The sequence below is a fragment of the Geospiza fortis genome, unplaced genomic scaffold (assembly GCF_000277835.1).
Source record: "Geospiza fortis unplaced genomic scaffold, GeoFor_1.0 scaffold96, whole genome shotgun sequence".
In the NCBI taxonomy this organism is placed as follows: Eukaryota; Metazoa; Chordata; class Aves; order Passeriformes; family Thraupidae; genus Geospiza; species Geospiza fortis.
This window is the reverse complement of record NW_005054454.1, coordinates 532,304-542,264: the sequence shown is the minus strand read 5'-3', so window position 1 is coordinate 542,264 and position 9,961 is coordinate 532,304. Positions and strand designations below refer to the sequence as shown.

At 50.1% G+C, this 9,961-nt stretch overlaps 1 protein-coding gene across 1 annotated transcript in view; it reads left to right on the top strand.

The window, feature by feature from the left end:
* Positions 1-457: 457 nt before the first annotated feature.
* ITSN1 (intersectin 1) overlaps positions 458-9,961 on the top strand; it is an 80,853-nt gene continuing 71,349 nt past the window's right edge. Inside the window, 4 exon segments of the mRNA XM_031062603.1 lie at positions 458-519; positions 1,634-1,726; positions 2,361-2,424; positions 8,394-8,554. Coding sequence (XP_030918463.1) covers positions 492-519; positions 1,634-1,726; positions 2,361-2,424; positions 8,394-8,554 — 346 coding nt within the window. The 5' untranslated portion in view covers positions 458-491.

The following is a 9,961-nucleotide window of genomic DNA, read 5'->3' as shown; positions in this document are numbered from 1 at the left end:
CTGATTTCCCTCCTGAGCAGGAGCAGGGCTGTGACACTCAGGAAAGTCATGGAGCCTGCAGCAGCATCCCTGGGATGGGACTGAGCTCTGCCCTCACTCCAGCTCTGGCTATTTATAAATAAATAAATAAACTTATTTTATATATATATAATATTATTTATTTATATATATATATATATATATATACTTATTTATAACTGCAGGCTGCTTTTGAGGCCATCCTTAAAGCAGAATGAAATGTAGCTGTTTCCTGGTAGGGAGGTGCCCTCATAGATGCACAGGGAAGTGCAAAAATGAGACACTGAGTTTTGTAAGTCCCAGTTGGTGTGGGAAGTATTGATACAATCCTGCTTCCTCACTGCCTTTTTTTTTCTTCTGTAGTCATTAATCATACAGAAAAATATGGAAAATGGAAGATACTGTCAAATATCTAATTTTAATTTTTTTTTCCTTTTCCAGGCATCTATTAAGAAGCTAAAAGTGACAGAACCATGGCTCAGTTTCCAACACCTTTTGGGGGTAAGTGGTTTCTGGTGTGTTCTGAGCTGCTCCTGTGTGCAAAAACTTGGCATAAACACGTTCCTTTCCAAGGGTTCTCTCTAGGGAAGTGTTTGTGCATCTCTCTGAGCTGAGAGTTTTGTGGTGGCTTTGCAGGCACCTCCCTTTGCAGCCCAGAGCCCTGGGTGCTGCATCCATCCCTTCCAGCCCCAGCCTCTGTCCCTGCAGGCCCAGCCAGGCCTCTCTGGTCACTGGGCACCCCCTCTTTCTGCTCCACCTGCACTGGAGAAGTGCAGATGCTTTTTCCTTTCAGGCCTCCTGGACTTGATAGTTGCTGAAAGGCCCAGCAGATGCCTTTGGGTATCACTGCCAGTTTTTCCCTTGTCCCATCACCCACATTTAGGTTAGAACAAAAGCAACACATTTTTGATCTCTTCATTTACAACAGGGGAAGTTGCAGCATCTGGAAATGCAGTGAAAGATCCAGGATGGGCCCTGGCAGTGCAGCAGGGACAGGATTTTTTGCTATTTTTTGCTCTTCACATGAAATCACAGAATCCCAGGCTGGGCTGGGCTGGGATGCTCATCAGTGGACACCTCCCACTGTGCCAGGCTGCTCCCAGCCCCAGTGTCCAGCCTGGCCTTGGGCACTGCCAGGGATCCAGGGGCAGCCCCAGCTGCTCTGGGCACCCTGTGCCAGGCCCTGCCCACCCTGCCAGGAACCATCCCTGCTGTGAAACTCAGCCAGTTCCCCCTCTTTGGTCTGACCCCATCCCTGTCACTCAGCTCTGATGAGCAGTCCCTCTTCCTTGCATTCCCTTCAGATCTGGGAATCCATCTGGGAGTTGGGTTTTGCAGCTGATCTGCAGGAGGGTTACAAAGAGAAATCTCAGTGCTGAGATTTGCCATTTTCCCTGCCCTGTGGGCAGGTCAGATGGGGTACTGGGGGAAGAGGTGCCTTTGCAGGCAAAGGAACTGGAATTTCAGCTGTGAGTGCTCTGGGGGCAAATAACCTCCCACCCCTGGCTTGTTTGAGGAGGCCCAGACTGCTGTGAGGTAATCACACCCAGGGAGAAAAGAGGCTGTTTTTTAGGGAATGTTCCTCAATGTCATTTCTCCATTTCTTTTGGACCAGGCAACCTGGATATCTGGGCTATTACTGTGGAGGAGAGAGCAAAACATGATCAACAGTTCCATAGTCTGAAACCAACTGCTGGATTTATCACTGGTAAACACACAGCTTCCACTTCTCATTTTGTTCAGTTAAATCTTAACTAGGGAGCCCAAATGTGTACAGAGCTGCCTGGGAGACATATGGGCATAATCATTAGAAAATTTGAACACGTATTTCTTATTTTATATCTCATTGTTCAAATATTTTGCCACATCAGCCCCAACTTTTCTGTTATTTTCTGGTATTTTCTATTCCCCATTCTGCTGTGGAAGGCAGTGATGGGTTTTTTGTGCCTGGGGGTCAGCTCACCACACTAATATTATGATAAATAAAAGGTCTGATTAAATAAAGGTGTGTCATTTTAACTGAAATCAGGTTTAGAAATCCAATTTGTGCAGCACTGACATCAGCATGGTTGACCTCTTGGAAAGATCCAAATGCAGAAACAGCGGGAAGCAAAGCTCCAAATCAAGGAATTGCACTGATCCTAATAAATCTTCAACAAACTTTGGTCTCAAAGGCAATAGGAGGCCTCCTCTTCATTACTCTGTTTTGTTACATTGAATTTTCTTAGTGCTCATCAGTCATGGCATGGGCTGGGCTTCTCTTGCAGCTGTTCTTTCCTCCTGATGCCCCATTCCCTCTGCCAGCTGTTTGGAACTGAAGCCATGTCCTGTTTGTTTTACAGGTGATCAAGCCAGGAACTTTTTTTTCCAATCTGGGTTACCTCAGCCAGTGCTAGCACAGATATGGTGAGTGTGGGGTGGGCACACTGGGGCAGGGCTGGGGCTGGGGCTGGGCTCTCCTGGGCTTCCCCAGGCTCAGAACTGGGGCCAGTCCTGCTCAGGGGGGATCTGCATCCAGGGCTCCCTTGGGCTGGGGTCACCCCTGGGCTGGGTCAGTGGGGTGAGGGTCACCAGGGACAGGTGCTGGCTCCTGCCCTGGGGCCACCACAACCCTATGGAGCTCCCCAGTCTTGGGGCACAGGGGCTGAGAAAGGCTCTAGGGGTGCTGGTGGCAGCAGCTGGACACAAACCCAGGTGTCCCCAGGTGTCCCCAGGTGAGCAGGAGGCTGAGGCCCTGGGCTGTCCCAGCAAATGGCATTTTGGGAGTTGGCAGTTTGAAACTCATTTCAAGTTGCTAAATGCTTTCAGCTTTGTTAAAACTGGACTAATACAATTGCTAAGCACAGTAATTAGTGATAAATCTGCTAATGGGAGAGCCTAGGCAAGACCTGGAGTGTTTGTTACAAAAATGAAGATTGGCATGGACTGTTTCCATTGGAGTTGGAGTCCAAGCTTGAAATTGGAAATTTTTGTAGCCCCTCAGTGAGTTCAGCCAGACCCAAATCTGTGCCCATTCCACAGCACAGACATTCCCACAGTGCCAGATTTTCCTGCAGGAATGAAGGGGTTTCTGCTTTGACCCTGCCAGACCTGGACCCAGGTGTGTGTGGAGGGACAGGAGCCAGGGCATGGCTGCCAGTGCCAGAGGGCAGGGCTGGATGGGATCTTGGCAATGAGGAATTGTTCCCTGGCAGGGTGGGCAGGCCCTGGCACAGGGTGCCCAGAGCAGCTGGGGCTGCCCCTGCATCCCTGGCAGTGCCCAAGGCCAGGCTGGACACTGGGGACACTGGGAGGTGTCCCTGCCATGGCAGGGGTGGGATGAAATGAACTTTGAGGTCCCTCCCAACCCATCCCATTCCATGAGTCCATGATTATTCATGGTTTGCATTAATAATATTACTACCAACACAGATATTGGTGTGAGACAGAGAGAATTAAAAGTGGTTTTCATTGTGCATTGGGTAAGAGGGATGGAGAACTTTGGGGGAATCTGTTCCCTTTTCCTCTGTGAGCTGTTTGAGAAGGAGTTTATTGCCATTACAAAAACTTTCTGGTGCAGTGAAGGACTGTTAAAGGCAGAATTTTGCTCTGACAGGAGAAAGAGGAGAATTATTTAATTGCTTGGGAAATCTGCATGCCCAGACCTACATGGCTTTTAAAAAAAGAGCTTATTTTCTTTTCTGGTTATCTTCATCTTACAAATATCAAAGCTGGATTGGTTGTCTTATTTGCTGAAGCCTTAGTGAGTGTTCAAATGTCCCTTTGGAACTTGTCTTGCCTCTGAATTAAACAAGGAAATAAGTTTTGTCTTGAACAAGACATCCTTTCTCCAAAAATCTTCCATAGGCCTTTGCTTTAAATAGGTGTTAACAAATCCAAACAGTTGTAAATAGTCTGACTAAGGATCTCCTCCTCTCTGAATTATTCAGTTTTCCAGGCTCTTGAGAGGAAGGGAATCATTCCACTCCCTCTGGAGTTGTCATAGAGACAAGACCTGCACATTTTTGTTAATGAAGCTGAACTAAAACTTATTCAAGCTGCCTTTCTAAATCATAAAGCAGCTCATGGACATTCCTTCCTCTCTGTCTCTCTTATTTTTTCAGTCATCTCTGAATTAAATGAAGTCAATATTTAAGTAAAAATCTTTATACAGACCCTTGAGTACTTTGGAGGGGGAGTTCTGGAGTAATGAGCCTGAAATCTCGGAGAGATGGGGGCTGCTGCTCTTCCACCAGGGTTTGCTCCTGGAATAGCTGGGTTAGGGTTAGGAGGTCAGGGCTTTTGGAGGTGGCATTTGATGGGAGAGAAGGGGAGGTATGGCAGTCCTCAAGGAAGGAAAGTAATTCTGAGTTAAAACAACTTGTAAAACTCTGGAATTAATTTTCTGATCTGAGAAATCCCGGGATGGTTTGGGTTGGGAAGGACCTCAAAGCTCATCCCATCCCACCCCTGCCATGGCAGGGACACCTCCCACTGTCCCAGGCTGCTCCCAGCCCCAGGGTCCACCCTGGCCTGGGACACTGCCAGGGATCCAGGGGAGTCCCTGAGGAAGTGTCTGTCTGTCTGGCTGTGCTGTTCTGGAGATGTTTTCCTGTTCTGGGTCATTCTGCTGATCTTGGCTCCAGCAGACTGTGACAGTGGGAGGAGAAGCCTGGCCTGAGTTTGCTGAAGGATCCCTCCCAGCTGGGGGACACAGGGAATGAATCTGCTCAGTGCCTCACTTCTGGGCCCATGAAAGCTTCCCCAGAATTCACAGTCCTTCAAAACAGCAGGTTTTGTTAAAATTGAGAATTCCTGTGTCCCTTGTACTCCTCACGCAAGGAAAGAAGTCTCAGTGAGCAAAGGAGTGAGATATTATGGTCTGCCATGGCAGCTTCTGTGCTGCTGTGCCCTTCACCAGCTCCAGACTCCTCCAGGCTGGGGATCAATTAAGAAGCCTCTAATTGGGCTTTGAGCTGGGCCTGCAGTGGCTTGGGAGATAACTGTGCTTAAGCAGAATAATCTGCCTTTCTTGAGAGTCCTGAGGAATGGCCCTCACAGAGCATCTCCTGTGTGGCCTGGCCCCTGCAATGACAGGAGAGCTGAAATAATCACTGCCAGCTGCTCTCCCTGCTTTTGGGGTTACTGATTTTGTCAGCACGGAGTCACTGGCTGCCTTCCCTGTTCCTGACAGCTGCTTCCCTTCTCACCTTCCTGAATCTGTGTCCAGGGCTGGCACAGTGGGGTCATTCTGGTAATTCCTGCACAGGCATCCATGGTGTGGCTGGGGGCAGAGACCTGAGTGCTGCTCACTGCTGCTGGCTGAGCCTGTGCCACACCTGGGACTGTGCAACCCAGGGGGAATTGCTAAATTTCCTGCTAAATGAGCCCAGATTTGGGAACTGCTCTGTGATCCCTGCTTTAGACAGGGCTGCTTTCATGGATAGGTGGTTTGTGTGCTAATTACAGCAAGTTTGTGTGTGCTAATTAGCATGTGCTAATTTCCCATGTTTGGTGGGAACACTGCCTGTGTTCAGTTTCTGCACCTCATACATGCAAAAGTAATCAAGCTGACTTTTCATTCTGCAGAAAAAATGAGAGAAAGGAGGAGGAAAAGATCCATGGGGAAGGATTTGTCAGCACTGAGCCCTGGGGTGGTGCTGAGCCCACTGCAGCTCTTGCATTAGATACAAGCACAGGCCTGGCCTACAGAAGATAATAAATGTTTAGTCAGTGTTTAATCCATTTACCCTGCACTGGTTCCGGCCAGGCCACAAATGAAACAAATGCAAGGGCACCACATTGTCCCAATTCCATTAGGAGCAGAAATTGGTGGAATTAGGTGGTGTTTGCTGGCTCCCTGCATTTCACAGTAAAATCCAGCAGCCTGACACCAACTTCTGCAACTAGAAATGGAAATGTGTCCTATTTTAGCAGGAAGAGTTTGTCAGACAAAAGCTGCTTTTTCTTTGCACTCTGTAAGACTGGAGAAATTCTGGGGGCTGCAGAGAGCTCTCTGCACTGATATTTGTGCTGGTAATTTCAATAATGAAGCTGTTGGTGTAGAGTAAAGGAGTTCACAGAAGGTCAGATGTTGAATGAAAAGCTACAGCTGCTGATGTGAATTGGAGTTCAATGAGAGCAGTGACACTGGTGCACATCAGAGTTTCTGAATGCTGGGGAATTAATGTTTCCCATGTAGGGTGCGAAGATTTGCTGTGTCCCAGCAGGAGATGGTGACTGGAGAGCCAAGGTTGCTACAGGATGATCTTTACTCTTCCTGCATTTTCCTGGCAGGGATAGAACCCACTGAGGGTCTAATAGAATTAATAGAAAGGTTTTTGTCTTGTAAATCAAAGTGTTTGCAAGCGTAGAAGCCACTGGTAAGACTATTATGGGACAGGCTGGGAGAGCTGGGGGTGCTCACCTGGAGAGGAGAAGCTGCAGGGAGAGCTCAGAGCCCCTGGCAGGGCCTGAAGGGCTCCAGGAGAGCTGCAGAGGGACTGGGGACAAGGCCTGCAGGGACAGCACCCAGGGAATGGCTGCCAGTGCCAGAGGGCAGGGGGGCGGCCCAGGCCTCCCTGGCAGGGCCCAAGGCCAGGCTGGACACTGGGGACACTGGGAGGTGTCCCTGCCATGGCAGGGGTGGGATGAAATGAGCTCTAAGGTCACTCCCAGCCCAGTCTGGGATTCTGGGATTCATCATTGTCCAGGCACAGGTGCAGCACATGCTTTTGAAGGATATCAGTATCTGTGTCTCAGTGTCCTCTCCAGACTTGCTTTAAATGCTTCTCCCAGGTTTTGATTCTGTTATTGAGCCCCATGATATCAGAAATGGTGGATTAAGGCAGCTGCACCACTGGAAATCCTTTCCTAGGAGCTCAGGAGAGGTTTGGAGTGTCTGTGATGCTGCTGGGGATCTAAACCTGTGCCAGTCCCTGCTGGGATCTGCCTCTCCATGGGGGTTTTCAAGTTTTGGGGTTTTTTTTGAGTGGGAGGATTTCCATTTTGCCACTACCTTTACCTGGCTGTCTCCTTGTGTATCAATTATAAATAGCTGTCAGTTCACTGGGGTGCTTTTGGGATAACTTTCACCTAGCTGCACAAAAACTCTCTTTGAGAGGAATTTGATCAGAAATGAAACTCTGGTTCAGCCACACTGCCCAGGGCCACACCCATGACATAGAAGTAAATGCATGGACTTCAAAATCTGTATTTTTCCAGTGCTGAAATCTGTACTTAATTCTTCAAACAAATGCAAAGAAATAGGCATGGTGTTAAAAAGTAACTGTACAGCTATTTCTGTTACTGATGTGCATTTACTCAGGGGTTTTTGGTGTGCAGTGGCAGGAACTGACACTCTCCTTCCTGCTTCTCTCCCCCCAAGCTCCCAGCCCTGTTCCCTGCTGAGCTGGGTTTTCTTAACTAGCAAGGCAAGGAACAAAAAGCAGACTGTTTAAGTCAGACTCCTTTCCCTGAAAGCCTATTCAAGGCCTAGGCTCAATGTTTCATCTTGAGTGCTATTGTTTAATTGAAAACACATTTGCACACTCCCAGATGGAGCAGTGCTGAGGGGAGTCACAGATTTAAAGAATGTTTTATTTTAATTGGAGCTAAAGTACAGATTTGCAGACTCAGTGATTTGCTTCTCTGTGGTGCTGTTTTAGGACCCTGTGCTTTCATTGGGATGATTCTGCAAAGTTTTTGTGCAGCTGAATTTGTTCTGGATGCTTCCTTGTAATTCCTCCAAGAGTTGAAAAGCAACTTCAAAAATATTTATTAATCACCCAAGGAAAGAAATCAAGGAACTCTTAAGTTTAAATACTGTCTTAGTTTCAGCCTGGCATAGTTTTGGGTGAAAATTAGTGAGAATCTCAGAATTCCTGGTGCTGGCACAGCCCTGCCAGCCCATGCAGTGCCAGCTGTGCCCCATGGGCACCTTGTCCCCAGCCCAGAGCACTCAGTGCCACCTCCAGGGCACACCTGCAGGGATGGGCACTGCAAAGCTCCCTGGGCAGCCCCTGCCAAGGCCTGAGCTCCCTTTCCATGGGCAAATTGCTGCTGCTGTCCCAGCTGAGCCTGCCCTGGCCCAGCCTGAGGCCGTTCCCTCTGCTCCTGTCCCTGTGCCCTGGGAGCAGAGCCCGACCCCCCCGGCTGTGCCCTCCTGGCAGGGACTTGTGCAGAGCCACAAGGGCCCCTGAGCCTCCTTTGCTCCAGCCTCAGCCCCTTCCCAGCTCCTCAGGGATTCTCCAGCCCCTTCCCAGCTCCCTCAGCCCCTCCTGGGCTCCAGCCCCTTCATCAGCCTCGAACATCCCCACTCACGTGAGGCTGCTCCTGGGGCAGGGCCTGAAGTTCCTGACTGCAGGCTGTAACTGTGCAAACACTGTGTTTTGCAGGGCTCTAGCTGACATGAACAACGATGGGAGGATGGATCCCTTGGAGTTTTCCATAGCTATGAAACTCATCAAGCTGAAGCTCCAGGGGTACCAGCTCCCGGCCGCGCTGCCGCCCGTCATGAAGCAGCCGCCCCTCGCCCTGCCCGGTGCCCCAGGATTTGGTAAGATCCCTGTTCTCCTCCATTTTCCTCACTGTTACCTGGGACTGCAGCAATTCCATTGGCCTTTTGCAGTTTCTCCAAGAAAATTTTAGGGAAAAGTGCTTCTAAAAGCACATGGACTCAAACCCAGATGTTGCACATGCACTGAGAGGAATTGCACTGGGATTTTACCTGAGCTGAGCTCCTGTTTGCTTCAGGTTTGCACTGCTCCAAACAAAACATGGCTCAGGTAGCAGGGCTAGTGCATTCCAAAGGGCTGGAGTTGTGGTTTAACCTGTTGGCATTACTGGATCTCCAGCTTTGGATCTCTGCTCTATTGTTCTTGAGTTTTTACAATCTGCTTTGATGAGCAGTGCTGCTCTGGTAGGAGCTGAACAGCTGCTGGGGTGAAGTATTGCCAAAGTCACCATCATTTCTAGGAAGAGTAGGGAAGATGGGATGGGGAAAGGAAAATAACCAAATAAAGCCAAACCTCTGACACCTTGGTCCTGTTTTGAGAGGTTCTTTCCCCTTCTGCTTTAATCTTTGCTGTGGCTCAGGGTTATTGGTGCCTGGGAATCATGGAATGGTTTGGAATGGAAGGGACCTTACACCCCACCCAGGACCACCCCTGCCATGGCAGGGACACCTCCCACTGTCCCCAGTGTCCAGCCTGGCCTTGGGCACTGCCAGGGATCCAGGGGCAGCCCCAGCTGCTCTGGGCACCCTGTGCCAGGCCCTGCCCACCCTGCCAGGGAACAATTCCTCATTGCCAATGTCCCATCTAAATGTCCTGAGGAAAGGGGGCAGTATCTGATAAACTGCTTGCAGCAGTGTGGTTTGATCCACTGTAACCCCCACAAGTTTTACAGCCAGAAATAAAATTCTTTGGAAGAAGACAGCGAAACTGGGCAGAGCCAATGCAGGGTTAAGTGAGAAAAGGCAGAATGAAATGAGCCCCCACAAAGCCCAGCCTTGGGGAAATGGTGATTCCCTGTTCTCATTCCCTGTAGATTGATGTGAGCTGCTTGCACACCCCTCGTTCCTCCCCTGGCACCACTGACCCTCCTTAACCCCCCTGTTCCCTGCAGCTGTGCTTGCCTTCAGCCTCTCACTCCTGGGCTCTCCGTCAGCTTTGCCCCGGCTCACCCCAGCCCAGGGATCCCAGCAACCCTGCTGGGACAGCCTGGGAGCTGCTCCTCCTCCCTGGGGCTGCTCCTCCTCCCTGGGAGCTGCTCCTCCTCCCTGGGGCTGCTCCTCCTCCCTGGGGGCTGCTCGTCCCTGGGGGCTGCTCCTCTCTCCGGTCAAGGCGCCCAGTTCATTCCCTTTATAGCCGATGCTGCTGGACAGCTGGGGGCAGTGCTGCCCCGCTCTGGGGCTGTCCCCGCGTCCCGTTCCTGTCCCTGCCGTGCCGCCCCGGGCCGGGGG